This window comes from Falco cherrug, chromosome 2 (genome assembly GCF_023634085.1).
Source record: "Falco cherrug isolate bFalChe1 chromosome 2, bFalChe1.pri, whole genome shotgun sequence".
NCBI classification, from domain to species: Eukaryota; Metazoa; Chordata; class Aves; order Falconiformes; family Falconidae; genus Falco; species Falco cherrug.
The window spans coordinates 44,237,687-44,259,735 of NC_073698.1; the positions used below are offsets into that span (position 1 = coordinate 44,237,687).

At 37.3% G+C, this 22,049-nt stretch overlaps 1 protein-coding gene across 2 annotated transcripts; it reads right to left on the reverse strand.

Annotated features, from left to right (window-relative positions):
- Window positions 1–83: 83 nt before the first annotated feature.
- DIS3 (DIS3 homolog, exosome endoribonuclease and 3'-5' exoribonuclease) lies at window positions 84–22,046 on the reverse strand. Of its 2 annotated transcripts, none has more exons than XM_055702765.1 (21): window positions 21,766–22,044; window positions 19,548–19,705; window positions 18,575–18,768; window positions 18,388–18,461; window positions 17,112–17,279; window positions 15,509–15,673; window positions 14,485–14,598; window positions 14,256–14,393; window positions 13,052–13,198; window positions 11,710–11,826; window positions 10,748–10,849; window positions 10,051–10,115; window positions 9,869–9,953; window positions 9,111–9,238; window positions 8,568–8,654; window positions 7,393–7,549; window positions 6,433–6,647; window positions 5,181–5,349; window positions 4,583–4,741; window positions 4,062–4,184; window positions 84–382 (listed from the first exon to the last, which is right to left on the reverse strand). In XM_055702765.1, exons 1-21 carry the CDS (start codon window positions 22,003–22,005, stop codon window positions 293–295), a joined length of 2,895 nt encoding a protein of 964 aa, XP_055558740.1. In that variant the 5' UTR covers window positions 22,006–22,044; the 3' UTR covers window positions 84–292. The 2 variants fall into 2 exon arrangements, with proteins under 2 accessions (XP_055558740.1, XP_055558741.1); XM_055702766.1 differs by lacking the exon at window positions 84–382 and adding an exon at window positions 396–2,784 and having other exon boundaries at window positions 21,766–22,046.
- Between the last annotated feature and the right edge of the window lie 3 nt (window positions 22,047–22,049).

Genomic DNA, 22,049 nt, shown 5'->3' on the forward strand with positions numbered 1-22,049 from the left:
CGAGTTCCTGAATGGGCTTAAGGCTGTTTTTTGTTTTTGTGTTGTTTTTTTTTTTAAGAGAAAAAATAAAGCACAACTATTCCTTCATTTTGCAGAAGTATTTATTTTAACCTACAAGACAAAACTGTAGACAGATGTGGTTTTAAAAGTCTTGTTCTTCTGCATACATAGTCATACAAAGTTTTTTTAAAAATGCCAGTTTTACAAATTATTAAAATTGTGTATTTAAAAAAACCAAAATCCAGTTCTAACATTTTGCCCATAGGGAAAAAATATTAACTTTTATATCCAGCTATTTTTGTAGCTTCTTTTTCTTTTTTTCTGGTTCACTCTTGCTGCTTATCTCTGTAGATAGATCTGCGGGCACATCGTTTCCTAGTATCTATAGTAAAAGAATTAGAAGTCAGAACATTTTAAACTCAGTTTTAGCTTATACTGTCCTGATAAAACTTGAGTTTACTTGTACAGACCTTTTACAAACACTGGATCAACATCAGCAAATTGTTACCATCTAAAAGATAACTCTCTACCACCCTGTAACAGCTGCAACTGAAACACTCAACTGACATAAAAGCTGGAAATTTCTTGGGGAGGTACCAGCAGCAGCACCCTGCTGCTGACTAAGTTGCCAGTAGTTTTCTTGCACCAGATTATACGTGCTGCCTTCTCAGCTGTTTGCCATCCCTCAGCAAATGCTTGTAAGGCAAGGGGTGTGAACAAGAGAGGTGAAAAAACTTCATTTTGCTTTTAAAGCAATCACCCTGCAGTGTTTTTTGCAGTGCTGTTCCCATCAAGCAGAGGCCCTGTCAGGCTCAGGACATAGCAAAAAGGCATTAGCTTTGGTAGAAACTGGGAAAGCTTTTGAGATAAGTTGAAAATAAAGCAGCCTGTATGCTTACAGAGTATGACCTGTCCTCAAGGAGAGAGGTTGTCGAAAAGCATGCTGTGGTGTCTTTCAGACTATGAAAATAAGTGACATGCAAGCAGAGAGGAGTGAAGCCAGCTATGATGAAATACAGTTCATTTAAGCAGGGTTCACAGAACAATTAGACCAAGACCAGACACGTATACTCCTCTACACTTGAGTCTATGGGCAAACTGTAATCTCTGATTAGAGAGGGTAACAGGCATGTCAGAAGCTCAATGCAAGGAAGCTGATCACTAAAACGTTAATCTGAGGTTATAAATTATGTGAAAGAGACAACAGCACATACCAGTAGAAGAGCAATTTAATCGTAACACAGGCACTGACGCTGGAATTAAACCCACTGCTATAAGCCAGAGGCTGTGTTTTTGCTCAGCTAGTTAGGATGGCAATGATTATGAAATGCGAAGGATTATCAGAGAGGCTGGGAGAACAGATAGATGTTGCATCTATAAATTACGTTCAATGAGTAAAGGCACAAGAAGGCTCCAGACAAAGAGTCTAGGTTTCTAGGTGCCCTGAAAGCCTGTTTCTTGGAGCAACTAGGCAGAGAACCCATAAAACGGGAGAAACAATTCTTGTCTCAGGACATGGTGAAGAGGTTACCCATAGAGCTACCCCTGTAATACTAATGTAAGTGCTAATGTTAAGATGTAATGCATCACCATGGTAGAAGGAAAAAAATTCTACACCTTAAAATGCATTATAAAAGCAACAATAAAAAAATGTAATGAAAATTGTACTAAACGGGGTTGCAAAAAAGTAAAATGCTTTCAGGGGCGAGATGGAATTTAAGAAGGAACCTGGAGTAAGAATATGCCATTTATCAACAAAATTTCAACAGTTGTAATACTGATCACTACTGATCATGGGGTTTTCTAAGTCAACAGACATCCTTTACGAAGTGAAAATCTTGTCCAAAACAAAGAAGTAAGTACAAAATTAAGTTAAAATAAACAGGCAAGCCCAAAAGACTGAGAAACAGTCATAAAAATTCTCTAAGTTAAGGAATTGAGAGGCAGAAAATTCTTCCTCGCTCCTCCATCAATGGATAGATTGATAATAGCCTAAAAGTAGGCATGAACAACATGTAATCAAAGTGTATTTAAAGCACTCAAGAAAATTAAGACCAACATCAAGAAAACTGTTACAACCAACCATCATTAAAAAAAAAGGAAAAAAAGGTTTAGAACCAACTGAGTAAGAGGAATACTAACAGTGCCAGGACTAGACACTGTCCATCGAAGAGTTCTAAAAGAAGTGTAAGACTTGTCAGCTAGCAACTGTTGGTGCGTATAAGCTCATTGTTTAAAACTGGTCTTGGTACTAGAAGGAATGTAAGATGACGTAAAGTGTTCCCACATAACACCATACAACACAGAAAATCCTGTAAGTATCCTTGTATGGATCTATCGTGTGCTCACATTCAGACTCATGTATGTGCTTCTGCTCCTCCCAGCTCAAAAAAATCATAACACGAACTACAAAAACATAAAGGTGATGAGGAAGATCAAAGATACAAATTAGTTTCCAGAAAAGGAGGAGCTAACATAGTTGGTAACAGAAGTATACAGAATTAAGTGGCACGGGAATGGTAAATAAGAAGACTTTCATAGCGTAGAAAATACAGCGTGTCATCAAGTACCAGTATTAGGCATCCTGCTTGAAACAAATGGCGGTTAAGTGCTTTTTCACAATGGTGAGCTGTGGAACTCACTGCTATGAGATACTGTGCAAGTCCAAAGTGTAAGCTGGGAAAAGAAGCGATTAACCATTCACAGAACGAGGCTCTTACCCAGTGAACACCAAGATGTGCATCTATGGCTGAGACAGTATTTAAAGTCGTGAATAGCTGGAAGCTTTCGATGGAAACAAAGGGAACGATCACTGCATGTGCATCTCATTCCTGTACTCCCTCCTGACCGGGAACAGCACAAGTAACTGATGTTTAAGGTCACACAGTATTTTGTACTAACCAGTACAGCTACTCCTGTACCAAGGGTATTGGCTTCACTGTAGAACAAGAACCTTCACAGAAATTAGCACAAGAAGTAGGAGGTGGGGGGCAGAAATCAGCTTGCATTAGCCTTACTTTGTGTCTGTTTTCAAGGAACAGAGTGTCCCTTGGGGACCGGAGTCATTGCAACAGGAATGTTCCTGAGTTAGGCGCACAACAGCAGCTCTGACAAACACTTTGGTGAGCATCAGAAGTGGGCCGCTCATCATGGGAAGGCGCAGCAGGATGCAAAGTTTCTTTCTACTACAAACTGAATTATCTACTCACAGTTTTTGCAATCATGAGGATTGCCTTCAACTCAAGCTAATACAACAGCTCAAAGATCAGAATATTTACGTGTGTTTGAAAACACATGATTTCTCAGAAAAAAAGAATGTTTGATTGTATAAACAACAACGACCTCAGGCTTATTTTAGGTTTTAATTTTTCCTCCACGATTACAGATACTCAAGTTACTGCAACCATCTGTTTACCAAAAAAAGTCCCATGTAAGTTAATGAAAGTACACAATCTCGTAATGGCACACAAAATACTCAGCAGGCCCGAGGTGTGAGACCAGGTGAAAATCCCAGTGTCCCAGATGCACTAAGAAGCTAGAACTGAGAAGTCTTAAGGCCACAGCACGGTTATAAGACATTACGGTTATTACTACATTATCAAGAGAGAATTTTTATATTGTGGAAGTTGTAAGAAAAGACTGCCACTTACAGCCAGCAATTACACAGTTTTCCTCTGAGCCACCCATCATAGTTACGCCATAATTTACTGGAGCAAAAAGAAGATCCTACTGAGTTCTGGCAGACTTTCAAGAGGAAGATTTGATTACAGAACCATGAAATTCAAGAGATACTACTTGAGCAAATCATCATCTTTCCCATCAGTGGAAATATCCCTGATGGGCCCAGAAGGGAAATTTAATTTAGAACCCTTTACTCTTTTCAACAGCTAGTGAAAGCAGACTTAAATGTTTTATTGAGAGGAGATATGAAGCAATTGCTACAATCTGCTGCTAAATGATTTTTTTCTCTCCTAGGCTAAATTTCAATTTTCCAGTATGCTGATTTTTTAGGATTATTAAAGGGTAATATGATTCTATGAATCACAAATCTTGTGCCTTACCTTTGGTTCTACCAACACCATCCGAATTTTCTGATGCTGGATGTTGGAAGCATCTAAAATTATGTTCACCTTAACTTTATCAAATACACATAATGTTGTGTCTTCCACAGTAATTGACGGCACCTGAAAGTTCAATTTTTTAATAAATACTCATTGCTTACAATCTCTTTATGTTTTTATACAAATAAGTATTTTTGTAGGAAATCTTTAGTGTTAAGTGCCAATAAAAATGAACACAAATTACTGTCCTGAATGTTCAGAGTGTCATAATATGTGGTATATACATTTCTGCAATATTTACTCAGGTAATTAAGTATTAGTAGCATCTATTACAGAAACCGATTCCTGTCAGAGCCTGTTTATTTAGACTTATAAAGACCATACTGGCACTACTACTACTACAGATTAATGAACTTGCATTTAGAAAAGCCTCTTACCTTCCTAAATCCAACTAGAACAGATTTTAGTCATTCTGCTCACTTACTTAGTAAGTATTTAAGAACAAACCTTATAAAGCATACCTCACTGTTGTAATTCAGTCTTGGTGTTGGTTTATCTTTTTCTTCAAAGAAGACTGTTCCTTCTAACCCATACCTGGGAATCAGAACAACAACTGCATTTTTTCTTACAAATAATATATATGCATCTTCATTCACTACTCCTTTGTTTTTGAAGAACAGCTGTAACAGAAGTAAAATACATGAATAAGAAAAAAAAAGCACTAGAACATTCTCTTTCAAATTACAAATATACTGGCTTAAAAAAATAAAAGCATTCAAATACAAATCTATACTTCGTGATAATTACACACGATATATTGAAAGCAGATTAAACAAAAAAACCCACAGTAACTGTTTACAACATTACTGTACTATTAAAGTGTTCATCATGTTGAAAAGAACAGAAAGTAAAAACAATCCTCAAGATGCTATTATTTTAAATTTTTCAGAAACAGCAATGCAATCCTGAAGATTTTGCTCAAAGAAGCAGCCCTCATTCTTCATCACCCCTGCAGACTTGCTCGGTTTTGCTCTACAAAGCACAATTCAATGTTCCCTCCCTTCTTCAAAGTCAACATGAATTGTCCCTAGTTAATGCTCCTGTTTAAGAACTACCTACCTGTGTGTGGAATGCAACAGACGCTCTTTGTGCATATTGAGCCATTTTGTGTCGGTAATTAAGATTTTTACACATATCTGCTAGTTTATGTTTATCTGTAAGTTCTGGGTAAGTACTGTCTGCTCCTATGGCCACCGCCAAAAGTCGATGTACTATGATGTCAGCGTATCTGCAGATGAGATTAAATGATCAATGACATATCCAAACATAGTTTAAAAAAAAAACAAAACCAAAACCCAAACACTTAAGTTTCTGAATATAGTTTTGTTTCTGTGAATCCTGCAGCTGATAACTCCCTGTATTAATTCAAGATCACTCCCTTTGCTGACCAGTGATACACTGCAGAGCCAGAATGAACTATACCGTTTTTCCAAGATAAATTCTTTACTCTATTCTACCAATAGAGCCTGGATTGTATGTATGTTTACAAAAGAGAAAAAAAGTTTTACTTTTGAAGAGTGATGTTTCACCATGACAATTTAAGCCAACCCCTCTTCCCTTTCCCATGTACTAGGCAAATTTAGTGTAGAATGGCATTTCAATGCCACTAATCTGCAAAGCATAATCATACTTGAACATAGTAGTCACAATTCTTGGTATACAACTATTAAAACTTCAGCTGGGAACTTTCAAACACATCTGTCAGCAACTAAAATGTACTATTAGGCCTCCTAAAGTTCCACAAATTATCCATCTGTAAGAAATTTTACTTGAAATGTTTCTAAGGAGCAAAATATGGCAATAACTATTTTCCTCAAAACTTAAGATACTTCTTGGTTAAACTAAGAAAACCCAAACCCTCATTTTCCAAGATGTACGATTTCATTACTGTGCAACAGTTACAGTAGCAAGTTTCAAATTAGCAATGTTTTTATATGTACATTATAGTCTCCTCAGAATTTAAACAGAGCTTCTACCTGAAAAATGACTGGACGAACTCTGCCTCAGTCTCTGGTTGACTTACACAACGCTAACTGATCCCGAAGCACATTTCTATGTGAGAGATAAACATTAAGGATGTATTTCTCTTATTTTTATGAGTTTAAAAGATTTTATTAAACCTTAGGATCCTGTCACAGACAGCGAACCTAGGAGCTTACGTGAAGACAGATCACCATGTAAAACTACTGCTGTTTCAATTGAAATCTAAAGCTGAACAGAAACTGTTTTAAATGGACAACACAATTTAAAATACAATTTCTTCACTAATATATCACTTTTGTTTTCTGAAACTTTTTTAGAATAAAAGTACCTTCTAATAGGTGAAGTAAAGTGGGTATAAATAGGTGAGGCTAAACCGTAGTGATGAAAATCATTATCCATTCCAGAGCAGAAATAAACTGCTTGCATCATGCAGCGAGTGGTCAAAATTCGCAACAGTGTATTTAGATATGGGAATGTAGGAGATTCAGCCTTGTCTAATGATTCAGCTAAAGCCTTTGCTGAATCAGTCTTAATTTCCAAATTCTGGAAGGAGAGAAGAAAAAAATAAAAGCGCTCAGGTATTACTAGCAAATATTAACAGATTATATAAGTAGAAAATAACAGCTACATCCATGCCGATCTTAGCAACTGGCACAGTATCACATCTAATAACCTAGTGGAATGCCACTACTAAAAAAAAATAAATCTTGAAGGGAAAAGAATTATGAATACACATCACAATGTCTAGAAAGTTAAAAGTTTAGTTCAAATTAAAGATGCTGAAACTGGAAAAGTCATTTTTCAGTTCACACTTGTTAAGTAAGACTTGTTTCGGGCTAAATTAACCTCTATCTGACCTAAGGATAACAAGGAAACTTTGAACACATATGCACATTTTCTTACTTCTTGACTTTAAGAGAGACATGTTATTTGATGTGATTGACCAATTTTTAAGCCTATCAGTGATGTATGTGATCCAAAGCCAAAAACTGGCTCAAAAATCACATGTGGCTTGAAGGGGAAGAACATTCACAGCAAACAAGAGTTAAAATACAAAAGACTTAAAGAGTGATTTGCTTTCTTTACCTAAGGAATGGTTAGAAGAAAGGAAGAATCTTGTACTTTTTAAGAGGTACAGTTACCTTGCTACAAGTACCAGCAATTTCAAAGTGCAGCTATACACTTTCAAAATACTGCTTTCCAACCGTTATTTTGGGTAAGTGTCCAACCAGAGAGAAAAGACAGTTTTTAATAATGAGTTCACTTAATTAGCATGGTAAAAACTTGCCTTGGACTTTGCAGCTTTCACAAGGATATCATAATTGGATGGGGGAGGAGCAGGATGTTTGCGGAGCAAAGCAAACTCTGGGAACTCATCATAAATTTTTTGTGCTACAGAGATATTGGCAAGCAACATGAACTCTTCAACCATGGAATTTGTTTCTCTGTCAACATAAAACATTTTATACTGTTAGAAAAGCATTAAATTACACATTTACTTTGAGTGCCTAATGAAGAAACATTCCACCATCCTAACAAAGATATATTAACTAGTGGTTTTGAACATTTATACAATTAGGCAAACATTTTTGAGACTAAAACCACAGCATTAATTTTCAAATACTGACTCAGAAGAAAAACCTCTAAAATATTCTAAAAAAACAAATTAAAGAAAAGCACTCTTTAAAATGCCCAAACCACCCAGGTAAGCCTCTTGATTTCTTCCGAAGAGTACTGTTCAAATATAGTGCATATGAAGTTTGAAAGCACCATGTTGCACACCATAAAGCTGCGACAGCACACATAACTAAATGTAGATTTTAGCACAAGAAACTTAGTAGTATGAAAGAAGGTATCTTTAGAAACTGAATCAGTAGTTCCATTTCTAGAACTCCTCAGTAAGATTGTCTGCATGACTCTGCACATGTGCAATAACTGTTCTGTTTTTCTTAAGGTTTCAGTAATCCGTAACTCCCAAGTTCTACTTTCTCCCCTATGTTAACAGCAGTAGAAAAGCATCACAGAAAAGCCCGGGTGACGTGGAGAGTTTGAACTTTAGTGCTCTGTTAAATCAGTAGAAAAGAGTTAAGTCCATGTAGAAAGCACTAATTCAAAACTTGCTTCATAAATAGTGCAGTAAAACACAGAGGAATTCTCTTTTTGAGGATCAGCTTGCCCAGAGAAGCTCTGGGTGCCCCCCGTCATTGAAGTGTTCGAGGTCAGGCTGGACAGGGCTTTGAACAATTGGATCTAGTGGAAAATGTTCCTGCCCATGGCAGGAGGCTTTGGACTAGCACATCTTCAAACATCCCTTCCAACTGAAATAATATTGTAATTCTATGATTGTCCTATGCCATTATAGGAGCTTTGTACACAATGATAATACTACCTAAATGCTGCTACTTAAACATGGCCTTAATTCCATCCCTGCCCCAAATTAACTGAGGAAAATAAACCACATACTTGAGCTCCTTAGTCTGCAGATCAATAGGATCATGAGTTTCACTGTCTATATGGAAACGAACTTCTGGTGAGGAAAGTGTCAAGGCTCTGGAAGACAGTAAGTGGTATTAATGAATTACAGTAAAGCAGACACAGCAGCTGAGTTGCAAACCTGTACACAACATCTACGTTTATCATGAAATTTTCATTTATAATTAGCAGAAACTGAAAATAAAATTGTGACAATGTTTAAATTATGATGCTGACACACACCAATAGTAGCTTCTAAAATTTCAAATGCTACTCCTCCGGCTGTGTTTTTATAATGACTAAGAGATCTATATTGACTGATCTTGTGAAGGAAAAAGTAACATACCAAGTTTGTATTTTTGGGGAAATGAAGACAGGGATTTTTATGCAAAATAGAAAGGCAAAATTCTTCTCTATCAGAAGATTTTCACTGGAACAATGGACAGAGAGGACCATTAAACAGCTTGAGAGCAAAAAATAGCCAGAAAAAAACTGGGAGGGGGGGAGAGTTAACAGGGACACAGCATGGTTTACCCTTTATCAGTTCTTTTCTTCTTCAGAATTTTTGCTAATTTGTTTAGTCCGCGTAGGCTGGTAGTAATGTGATCATTCATAGTAGCTGAATCAATTCTCATCTGTGCTTCAGCGTATGTAAGAGAAGCCTTGAAGAGGTTGGGGGGGGGGGGGGGGAGCGGAATAAAAAGACATCATGATACATAATTAAGTACTGGAACGAAAAAAAGTTCTGTCTTTCAAAACTAGTTTGCTGTCAAAGTTGGTTCACAATAATACAAAGCTTTACCTTCAACACCTAAACGCACGTCATTCTCAGAGAATAATGGACAAAACAGGACAGATCCATGCAAGATATTAGAAAACACCAGGCATTTACAGTGGGGTTTTTTTATGCTCATCACAGATGTATTTTATACATTAGAGGTCTAATCTTCAAAAATATATTAAACACCTACGGAGTCCACTGAATTTAACTGACAATTACGACTAGCTAGTATACACCAACCATGTCCAATATATGTATCCCAACACATTTATACTTTTTAATTGAAATATCATACAAAGTAACTGCAAAAAAATACTACAGCCTTACAGGTTTAAAAGAACAGGGCAGAATCAAACTTTTATTTTTAGGATTTAAGCATGATTTTCTAATTCTAAGAAAATTAAATCAATAAACAGGAAGAAAAAATTTATAATCAAGTCTGTTGATCATTGTGTTTATAAAAAAAGTCTCCAGCTTTTCTTTTTATAAGTATAATATATATGTGACTAACCTTGGAATTAATAATACTCTTTGTAAATCTTGTTTTTAGAATTTCAGCCTTAGGGTTCATCTCCCATATACATGAAAATGCAAGTCTATGAGAGGGAAAAGAAGGGAAAATCTGTTAAATTCCACATATAAAGATCCAGACTTTCTAGTCAGGATCAAAGTATGGATCACACACACACCCACCTGTCTACATTAGATCTCAGGGAGCATAAATTGGAACTGAGTAGCTCTGGAACCATATCAATTCTCTGCAAAGAATAAAAATAATGACAAGTTATAAGTATGTATTTCAATTTCCTGATTTTTAATATAGTAAAAACTTGGAAATAGTAACTATATTTTTGCGATGAAAGCTCAGATTTCTGAAAGAAAAGCAAGCTACTACCAAAAAAAAATTACCTTTTTTTAGTAACATTTTTAAAAATTGTGGTCTATAAGAAATAAGTTAAAATACACAGGACTAAGAGTACAGTCTAATGAATACAAATCATAGGAAACAATAGATATTTACCTACCATAGGACAAAAACAATGGAAAAGGCAAAACCAGGCCACTTCTGCAATTTCAGATCAATATTAAAATAGTACTCCAGTTTCAGAACTGCATGTTATTAATGCTTCAAACAGGAGTTGAAAGGTATATCGTCCAGATAATGGATTTTAAAAGAAGAAAAAAAAAATTCTCCCTCTTTCCATAAAGGCCGAATGACAGAAAACACCTTCAATTTGACAGTCTTGAGTAAATTAAGTGCAGCCCAAAGAGTCTACTTTTTTTTATTTTTCCCTGTTTAGAGATAACATCTCTACTCCCTAGAATTAAGAGAGGAAAGCTATGAAAATCCAGCTGCTTATTTGTACAGAAAGCCATAGAAAATAATTACTTTTTCACAAAGATATACTGTTGTTCCTCTTTTTACTGATTCCTCATCCAAAGCATTTCCTGGGCGAATAAAATGACTGACGTCTGCAATATGTACACCAACCTAAAAAAAACAAGCATTACGTTATACGTTTTACAAACACAAATAATTCTCAACATGAAAGAAACTTTCTCAAGTTTTTATTTACAACCCAACTTACCCATTCCCAGTTCCCTTTAGCAGCTCCTAAATGTAGTACTAAGAATAGCTGAAACCTATCATGCTGCTACTAAAAAACTGAATAGTTGCAGCAATTATGCAAAATAAGGGCATGCATACATTTAGTGGAAAGTTATATTCATTACCAATGCAACTCTTCTTGCCTGCGGGTTCAAATAACCTTCATTTTCTTCAAGATGTGCTGCAAATTTGGTTTTACTTTTCTGTTTGCTAGACTTTCCAATCTGGCACATCCTGCTATTACAATTACAAATTAATTTATAAAGAAGAAAACCTGACTAAATCAGATATAAGTAGGTAGAGAGCTGGTGTTAAGCCTGTAGCTTTTTAGGGGTTTGGTTTTGTTGTTGAGGTGTTTTTTTAAATAAAATGATCATTCCTTAGGCATTACAGCAGTAGCTTCACTTTTTTTACTTATAGCTCCTTATCATAGCTGTAGATGCCCATGTTTATACTTAGCTAATGCAGTAAATAAATTCCATGTTAATTTCCTACACCAAATGAGCATAAAGCAGCATGAATTTAGAAGATATTAAATTCCCACTTCTGACACCGATGTAATGCAAATCAACTCCCTTTCTTCATTACCGTATCGCAGTTGTGAGAACATCATTAACTTCTTTTACAACAGACCTGGAGCTCTGTTTGTGTAACTTACTATTACCACTACTGCACTATTTACAAAATAAAGGAAGAAGTAAATAAATAAATGACTGTCTTGATTAAAATCAAACAAACAATACCTCTATATTTCCGTTTTCTAGTTCTCTACAATGTAATGCATCATCAATATCCGTACAGCCTGGAGGATCAACACTACAAACATACAGATGCCTCAAGTCCTCCCTGTATTTCATATCCTGAAATTTAAAAAGTAAAAAAAAATTAAAAAAAGAAATTTCCAAGAACACCTTCCATATCAACATAAAAATGACCATTTGAGAAAGACATTTTGCATAAGATTTTCCAAAACTAAGTATTTTCAGAGTGCTTTTAGGAAAAGATCTGCAGTAATACCTCTAAGATCAAAACAGATATGCAGGAACTACAGTGCTAGAAAAAAAAATAATACTATCAAGTACTAATAATTTTTTTTCTTTTACAGGAAACAGGAAGAGAAACAGAAAACAACCACAATATTTTCATGATCTTAGAATTAGCAGGACCAGGAATCAAGATGTAAGTGAAATTCTGACTGATGTCCAGCTGGACAATTTGATTGGGATGCAACTGCTCTCAACTCTTAGCTTTCTAAAGCTTAGATACCTAAATAGTCGAAAGGAATTGCCATTTTAGAAATATCGACTTCTGTATGATGGCTACAAAAAGATCCGATAGGTACCTTAGAGTAGACAACTGACTTTTAGAGACCTAATTTACACAAAGATCCCTCCTGCAGTTTACACACTCAAAAGAAACTGGAGTAGATAATAAATTATAACAGAAGTAGCCCACCCCAAAGAAATTAAATTACAAAAACCCACACAAAACCACTCAGCCTAGTCCAAAACCATCATGCTAAAATTGTTCCATGATGACATCTTTTCCATACATACTAAAGCAACTATTTCCCATATTTAAGGTAATGGGGAGAACCTGAAATTTACTAACAGCATTTAAAACAAGCAATTCGGCAAACACCAATTTCTCTTTCTCCAATTACTGTACTGGATTATAGCAGGAATATATTAAAATCTCCACTCTTCAGATTATTTTATCTATGACACAGGCTGCCACAGTTGGTTACAAAAATATTTAGCCAGATGAAAAACTCTTAGCAATGATCTTACAATTATCTGAATTACAGTCTCTCTCCTTTGCAAAAAAACTTCTTTTATATTTTCATTTTTTAATGAAACCTATGGTTTTTTAATCTTAAAAGGTCTGTCTGTAACAAACACTGTTTTAGCCAAAAACCTGCAGAGGTGTATTTCTAGAGGAAATCCAATTGAAAGTTCACCCTAAGACAAAATAGTTCTGAACAACATTTCTCCTCTTTTTGGTACACTGGGATATCCAAGAACCTCACAATTTGATTTGAGGGAGAAGGCACAATAACTATTACAGTAATTTAAAAATTATTACCTGTTCTGTAATGCTCCACGGCATTTTTGGTAGGAAACTAAGGACAGCCTGGGAAAAAGGCTGATGAGGGACATCATGTTCAAGCAGAAGAACTTCTGTCTCAGTCTCTTTGTCTCCAGCACTTCCCAAGTTCTTCACAAAATGGCCCTAAGAAACAACAGACATACATATATATACATACCCGCACATCAAGCAATATTGTTTGCTCAAAAGTAAGTATTTGAGACCATTATCCCATAGATTATTAGTGTACTAAACTACACAGTATGAGTAATCTTTCTTCAGTTAACTTCCCCATCTTTAAGAAATTTAATTTCAAACATTTAATTGACTCAGGAAATCTGAATTGCATACATCCCCCTCTTGTCCTACGCACTAAATTCTCCACATTTAAGACTGCAAAAATTGTAAACATGTCAATTCAGTTTTTCAGGAAAGAAAAAACATTGCTGCACAAGCAGCAAAACTAGTAAGGTCTAATTTCTCTACAGGCTCGTGTTGTGCCACACATCCCATTCCCTAACACCACATCAACTTCCTTCCTTCCTAACATCTCTCATCCTCTGCAGTAATGCTGTCTTTGCCTTAACGCTCCTTCCATATATTCAAATTTTCCCCCATTTTTCTAAACTTGCAGGAGACACATGTGCTCTCGTTCATTAAAACCTATGCATTCCTTCACAAGCCAATGGAAGCCTCTTCAAAACCTAGTTACTGTTCAACACAAACTGAAGTTGTGTCCTCAATTTCTCTTATGTATATTTACAAAGAACTTTTCAGAACTTAATTACCTGTAACTCAGCCCCATCACAAATTTGACTGAATTGGGCTAATGTGTTTTAAAACTACTTGCCAGGACAGAGATCAGTGTGTGGATAAGCAAAGTAACAGCAAAAGGTACACATTCGTAGGAACACAGACTAAAATATGGTGGTCCTTTGTTAATCTAAATAAAGCACCTGAGTTTGCATATATATATTCACTGTAGAAACTGAAAAGCTTTTTAAGCATGATAACCCATACCTGGTTTTGGGGGTGTAAGAGTAAACTACATCATCTAGGGACTTCCTTAATTTGCACCATCGAACGGCACTCTAAAGAACTTAAAATTCACATCAGCACTTCCTGAAGTTACTCATAACTTACCTAATAAACACCAAAAAAATGGATAGGTAAAAGTTCAGAAGAAAACACTTGAACTTACATTAGGGTACCTGGAATTCCTCGGCCACCCGTCAATAGCAACAATTATTCTTTGTCCTTCCAATGTATCTGCTTGTCTTGTTTCTATTCGAATGCGAGGAATTCTGCGATCAGCTGGTGTAAACAAATGGCGCCTTGCCTATTAACAGCCAGAAAAAGGAACAAATAATTTCTGAATAAAGAAAAAAAAACCCTGCACTTACAATAACTGGACTAATAAATATCCTTACCTCTTTGATCTGTGATTTGGAAAGCATGCCACAAAACGGTCGCCAGTTTCGTTTTATAATGCCCACTACTTTTCCTGTAGGTCTCAGCATGTCCTTGTTAACAGAAGTCTTCAGCTGGTAGAACACACAGGGGTTAAAAATAAAAAGCTGTTTTAACTCATGTTAACATCTTTGACTACAGCATGTATCTCAAACCTTGATGGTAACATCTTATGTGTTGCTATAATGCTGTAATTTCTGTTATGACTTCATAAATAGAACTATGCCTCCCTCTGCTTTGCATTACTCAGTATTTTCAATATGTGAAATAATTACTTTATTGTGATGTCTCTTTTTTTTTTTTAATGGGAACAACAAAGAACAGTAGAAAAAGATAGAAGAAATGCTGTCTTGTTCCACTATCTCTGCTTACTCCACAACGATCTCCATTTTCTCTTGCAACCTATTATTTTAATTTTTAGGACCCCTTTTACATTGCTTGAGAATGCTCCAGTAATTCCAAGCACAGTAATTAAAAACCACCCCCACAGAATTCAGTGGGAATTTCACTTTTTTAAAGAAATGCAAGTATTTGTTAGGGTATACATGTGTGTGCACTGCATGCACATTAAGCTGAATTACTGCAAGAAGCTAAAGAATATTTTACGATTGGTTCCAAACATATGCAGCACCTATAAAAGCTGACTGTCATTGTCATACAACACCTGCTGCTATTCTAGCAAATCCTAATCCGCAGATCAGTACATAGCTTTATTACCCGACTGCCACTCAAGTTACTTTCGGATTTCTTAAGTTTAACAAAGTAACGTGGGAATTTCTGAGTGCGATTAATTAAGAAGTACCCATTTTATACATAGTCATGTAATTAAAGCGACTGTATGACTACAATTAGGTTTTATAATTTCCGTATTCACAGTAGTACAAAAAGGATATACAAGTCTAAAGCCTAACACTGTCAGGGTACTGCAGATTTCATCTCTCTGTCAATGTAAAAGTTAAGTAAAAAAAAACATTTATTTCATACAATGTTCTCTTTCTCCTCTTCATTTTCAATGTCATCTTCATTCTGGCCTTCATCTTGCAAGACTATTGAGGATGGTGCCACCCATTCATCTTTTGCTAACAGCTCCACAGCTACAATATCTTCATGAACCGCTCGGTTTAAGTGTTTCAGTCCCTGTATAATTATCTGGATTTTTAAGAAAACAAAACGAAAATGCTAGTATTTATGATGATAGCAACCGAAGACGCAAGTCAAAGCAGTACAACAGAAGAGTATACATGTGTAACAGGCTCTGCACTCTTAAATAACATTTTAAAGCATGTTTGTGATGCATTTTTTTTCCTCTACTGAAGTTACTTTCAGTACTGATTATATAATTTCAGGATTCCAACTGCCTCTATAAAAATAATTTGGTTTCCCTACACTTTTTTTTTTTTTTAAATCAGACAATCCTTTTATTTTTGCAGGCTAGGAGACTCCACATACTACTAAGAAATAGGAATAACAGGAATGGAGAGCCACAGAAGTACCTCCGGCTGTCATCACAAATAAGGAGGGAGGAGGCAACTGCTGCTGCTTAGAAATAGTGTCTGTACAACTGTACCAACAGAGAATCCAGTAGGCAGATGGATGGGTTAGCTGCCTGGAGGGAAATAGTCCATCTACTTGTCACCAGGCATGAAAATAGGAGAGGAAATAAAGCAAAAGAGCCCCACAAGGACTGACCACAGTTTTTCTGAAAAAATCATCCTACAAACTTGTTTCTCCATCTTTCACCATGTATTTCACCACACAGTGTCCAGCTCTGAAGCCCATAATATAAAAAGGACACGGACCTGTTGGAACAAGTCCAGAGCAGGGCCACAAAGATGATCAGAGGGCTGGAGCACCTCTCCTATGAAGACAGTCTGGGAGAGTTAGGATTGTTCAGTCTGGAGAAGAGAAGGCTCCAGGGATACCTTATTGTGGCCTTCCAGTACCTAAAAGGGGGCCTACAAGAAAGCTGGAGAGGGACTTTTTACAAGGGCATGTAGTCACAGGACAAGGGGAAATGGTTTTAAAATAAAAGAGGGTAGACTTAGATTAGATATTAGGAAGAAATTATTTATTGTATAGGTAGTGTGGCACTGGAACAGGTAGCCCAGAGAATGTGTGGATGCCCCATCCCTGGAATTGTTCAAGGCCAGGTTGGATGAGGCTTTGAGCAACCTGGTCTAGTGGAAGGTGTACCTGCCCAAGGGAGGGGGGCTGAAACTAGGTGATCTTTAAGGTCCCTTCCAACCCCAGCCATTCTATGATGATTTCAAACTAATAAAAAAAAAAAGGTGTTATATTAGTGTCAGTTAAAAAACTATCAACAACTAAGGTTTGACTTTATTTTACCAAATACTTTATCAAAGCACAAAGTATAATATTAAACACATTACTCTCTTTTCAAGAAGAGCACAGTCAGCATTTCAGTAGTCTATATCCATTGAAATAAACAAACAAAAAAGAACACAGAACAGGAAAAATTACTATAATGCTCCATTTTAGCATACATCACCATGAAATAATTACTTTTAAAGTGATTACTGAGGCTAGTTAAAAGTTTACAGCATGAAGGCAAAATGAAAAATCTCACCTCTTTGTTTTCTTCAGCATCTCCATGAACCCAAACAGTAGCTTCAAGATAATTATCTCTGCTTGCCCTGTAAGTTCCTTGGAGGTAAATGCCAGATTTTATTCCTTGCTGCAATTTGCTAAGAGGAATATGTTCTGGGAAAATTATTTTTCCACTTTCTATTTCTTTCTTAAAATAAAAAAAAAAAAAGGACATTTTCAGTCTTTTGTATTCATGATTATTCCGAAACCGATCTCAGGAACATGAACACTCAAAATACTCCAAAATTGTAACTATGTATAGGCATGAATATGCACAGTAATGAAAAACTACTAATATGTAGCAGTTTTTCTAATGAAGCATAAAACCCACAAAGAATATAGAAACACAGCAATTCTAGGAATGCCTGCCTTTCTTTTCCAGCTTGCCTACAGTTACTTAAAAAGATACTGCACAAGTGACATACACTTTTCTCTTAATTTGGATATACTGACTAAACATATTCTTCACAAAGAAAATATTAGCATAGTACTACATAGTAAAGAGAATGGCATGCAGTGTTAAGCATATACTGTAAGCGATATAAAACATTATGAAAATACGTTACTGTGACTAAAGTTTGGACCAGTCAATTACTTAAAGTTGAATGAACTATAGCTAACCACTAAGAAGATGAGCCGAGCCCTCCACTTTCTTCCCACTCTGGCATGTCCCACTCCATTCTGTTCGAACTAACTCTGATGAAATCAACCTTTCCATTTTTTGGTGGTATTAGTTTTCACCTGTATCAGTCATATATAGGTCTTGATTCTGATAAACACAAAGCATGATGAAATAGAAGAAGATGTAGCTCATTTAGCTGCAGCCTGCACTTATGTCAACTTAACTGACCACAAAAATCAGAGCTTCTGATGGAAAATGCTTTTGATCAGTAAGGAAACATAAGCTTTCAAATAAGACACAAACCAAAGATCTAAATGGTTTGCAATACACACTTTTGCAGTCTTAATTGTTTCCATTATTTCTAATACTTACACACTTTCTTTAACTAACTGTTACTATTCTCATCTTCATTTATCTAAAGCAAGTGGCTTTTTACAAATGACTGGACACCTACTAATAGGCATATAAGCAGGACTGAAAACAGCTGCAATATTTCCTTTTTTCTTTCCAGCTGCCAAAATAGTAATAAAGTCCAGTCCTCGTATTCCAAACTGATGCTAGTAGCTAGTGTCCAATAATATACTTCAAACCATTTGTGACTAATTTATTTTATAAAAAGAAAATAAAAACATACCCCTTCATCAGATACACAAGCAAGACGATCTACAAGTTCAGGGTTAGCTATCAAGCTTTTTATATACTCCTCACCTACAAAAGCACAAACAAATATTTATGCAAGAGATGCACAGGATCAGGTACAAAGAGACTGCTGAGATTCTTTACCTGAGCAATAAATTAAACATACTTGTCTTTTTACTTACATGTATAAGCAGTTATCCCTTCCTCTAGAGCTTTCTCTTTATTTGTTCTGTCATTTGTTAAAAAGATAACTTGAATCTTCTCCTCATCCTCTATTTTCTTCAAGTGTTCATTGTACCATTTCACTGCTACCCGAATGGCTCTATCATTGCGGTCATTAGAAGTTTCTCCTTGTGCTTGCTCTATGTATGTTTCTCTAAAAAAAATAAATAAATAAAAAGGGAGGTGGGGAAACAAAACAGAACAAACCCCATCCATACACACTACCAAAACTTTTCAGACAAACAAGATCAAGATTGTGAGGCCAAAAGAATCACTGCTGTACCAATTTCTGTGATATGTGTAACACTCTACAGGCCACAGAGAGAAGGAAGGAATGAGGAGAAGAGTAAAGGAGTAAAGAGAAGGAGACAGAAGGGTAAAGAAAAATAGGAAGCAAATGTTAATTTCTAATACAACCTTCTCAGTGACAGCTGAAGAGGACCACATTCAGGATGCTAGAAATATGGATTCAAGATTCCTAGAACTATGATACTGCAGTATTGGAAATTACTTATGAGCACAACTAAAGGCACATTAATTGTATCCTCTTTTCTTAGAGCTTTCTATCACTCACTGACAGATTTTTGAATTCTGCTACAGATTGAGCTGGCAATGTTAATAAAGTATTGGAGTATGTTTAAAAGGGACATTAAAATGGAAAATCAGTATTCCATTGCTCAAGTTAACAGTCTTGTCTGCAAACCTTACTCAATATTCAAATCAACTTCTCATAATATACATATGCTTATATTAATCATAAACCAGAAAAGCTTCTGGAACATGGAACTGTTTCCCAACAGGATTCCTTAGAAGTATACAGTTCTATGTACCCCAGCCTAATTTTTTTACCTAGTTCACATGTTCCAGTTCTGTTTCCCAGATGCTTTTACTGGACATCAGTACAACTGTGTTATACTCTTTTCCACACCTTACCTATGATGTTCATTGGTGAAAGAATAGAAATGTTTTTCAGGGTTTTGAATCACATCCCTAATTCGCTTGTATACTGGTGCACTCCGATTCCTGACTTCTTGTAAGACTGTCTGTAGCACAATGACATTCTTAATAACAGGATCTTCAAGTATATCAATCTGAGGAACAAAATGGAAATGAATCATTGTTGTTTAATTAAATTAAATAATTGTTGTTTAATTCTATCCAATAACAGGACTTTAAAAATTTGTTTGGCAACATGTAAAAAGCTAACTTGAGTAATGAGTTACACTACTACTGCGTTTTTCTCTCACCAATGTGAAACTGAGCTCTATATTAAGGTGCTTCCTCCTGCTTGTGGGCAAAAAGTTCAAATAGGATTTTCCAGCCTCTTTGTGACCTGAATTTTGCTGGAGTGAAGATAAGGACTTATTCTGACTTCCACTAAATTCAGCTGCAATGTATGCAGGACTCAAAATTTAAGGCCAAGTGCATACTAGAAAGTTTGCTTACATCAAATGGGTTCTTGTAAATTATAATCTGTGTAAACAAAATACCTCTATGCGTAATCTGACAGTAATCCAACATAATTTAAAGGCTGTCTGGCATATGTCTTTGTGCGCAATGCAAACCATAAAATAGCACCTGACCACAGTTACACAGCCAACATGGACATGCCTGTACACATGTAGGTTTAAGTTCTCCAAAACTAAACTCACTGTTGTACTGCAACTTTAATTTCTGCAGATTCAAATCAACTGGAATTGTTAGCTGCTTTTCACCTTTTCAAAGACTGAATCTTTTGAGCAAATGTGTTAAAAAGTTTGCTGCACACTTCTTTGCCAACTCCTGACAGCCCTGGTGTGCAAGAGCAAGAAACGTACAGCAAAAATCCACACACCCTGTCAAGAGAAAAAGATGTGAGCCTCATTTCCTAGGCTTGTGGCAAGGAACTGTGCAAATGCATCTCCAAAATGAGACAGCAATAAGGCTCTAGAGGGCATGGCTAAAGGAACTAAAAGCAACAACAGGCCAAGCTTCTCTGCATCTGATGTTCAGATGACCTAAAAGATTTACCACCATGCTCACAGGGCAAGAAATACAGTATTATTCTATGTATAAGCTAAATTATCAGGCCAAGTCTTACTGTTGCAATTGTGTTCCTGTTGCTAGTAAAACCTTTTCCTACTGTTACCAAGACTCCCTAATCCCTGCTGCTCCAGTTCACAGCAGCACATCCTGGCACATTCTCAGAGTGCTCTACAGTATACATATACAAACCTTGCCAACACACGCCAAGTCCAGGGGTAACAGGCTGAAGACATCCCCTGACTTGCTGTTTTGAGAAGAAAATCCTTACAACTTTTGGGGTGGGTAAGTGCCAAAACACGTCAGTGTTGTGCCCCTCTCCAGAGTAATCCCTGTTAGGATCTTCATTAATTACTTCCACTCTCCAATGTCTGCGTGGGGCTATTCTACTTTCTAGAGAGGTATTCAAAAGCAATCAAAAAATCCCCTCACACATCGAGCTTGGGAATTCACTGCCTCCCAGCCCGGAATTCTACTGTCTGCACTGCCAGACTCAAGCCTTTGCACAATTAGCAATGAGCTGTAGAGTATAGCTCATGTTTCCAGAGCTGCACATGGGATGATTCTGCAGCCTCTATTCATTCCCCGAAATCAAAATCACAGAATAAAGAACCTAAGCCTACAAAGTCTCTGAAAAACAGAACAGGGGTTTAGGAAAATTCAGGCCGACCGGAAAATTCAGTGACCACCTGAAAATCCCGATCGCTGCTTCAGTCTATTCGCTCTCCTCGCCTGCCTTTCCATACCCCTAAGAGACCGCAACAAACGCCACGATAATGCTGTTCTTTACTCCTACCGTACAGGCAGCAAAACATAAACCCGAAATACAGTCTAAACCCAGACTACGCTCGGCGGCGCTGAAGGCCTCCTCTGCAGCCGGCAGGGAACGAAAATACCCACTCAGGGGCCAAGCGGATCCCAGTAACGGGAAGACCCAACCGCGAAACGCGCCCCTCTAGGCACGGCGCCCGGACCCCACTCCGAAGGGTGGCGGGGAACTCCCACCCACGCCGGCTGCCACCGGGGCCGGAGCGGAGCGTAAGGGCCCCACAGGGCGGGCGGCGGGGGCCCAGCCCGCGGCTCCACTGAGATGGCAGCGGCCGCCGCCCGCCCGCCCCGAGGCGCTCACCTGGTGCAGGAGGAGGTTGGTGTCGGGCAGGAGGTAGTGCGGCCCAGGGCAGAGGCTGCTGGCGGCGCCGCGGGGCTGCGCCTCGAGGCCGAGGCCGCGGCCGGGCCCGGCGGGACAGGGGGTGCAGCGGCGGCAGGCGGCGGCGCCGCAGGAGATGTCCTCGCGCAGGTAGTGTTCGCGCACCACCTTCACCACCGCGCCCGCCCGCGTGCGCTTCAGGAAGGTCCGGGAGGTCTGCATGGCGCACCTCCCGGCACGCACCGCGCGGGGCCGAGGCTCCGTCT

What these genes read in the sequence shown, in the direction of transcription:
- DIS3 (XM_055702765.1), bottom strand. Translation starts at nt 22,005, where the DNA reads ATGCAGACCTCCCGGACCTTCCTGAAGCGCACGCGGGCGGGCGCGGTG. An exon ending in AAGAGGAGAAAGAGAACATT is followed by an intron (nt 14,599 to 15,508) that starts GTATGAAATAAA and finishes GTGTTCTACCAG; the next exon opens with CTGAAGACTTCTGTTAACAA. An exon ending in CCAAATCACAGATCAAAGAG is followed by an intron (nt 14,394 to 14,484) that starts GTAAGGATATTT and finishes GGCTGTTAATAG; the next exon opens with GCAAGGCGCCATTTGTTTAC.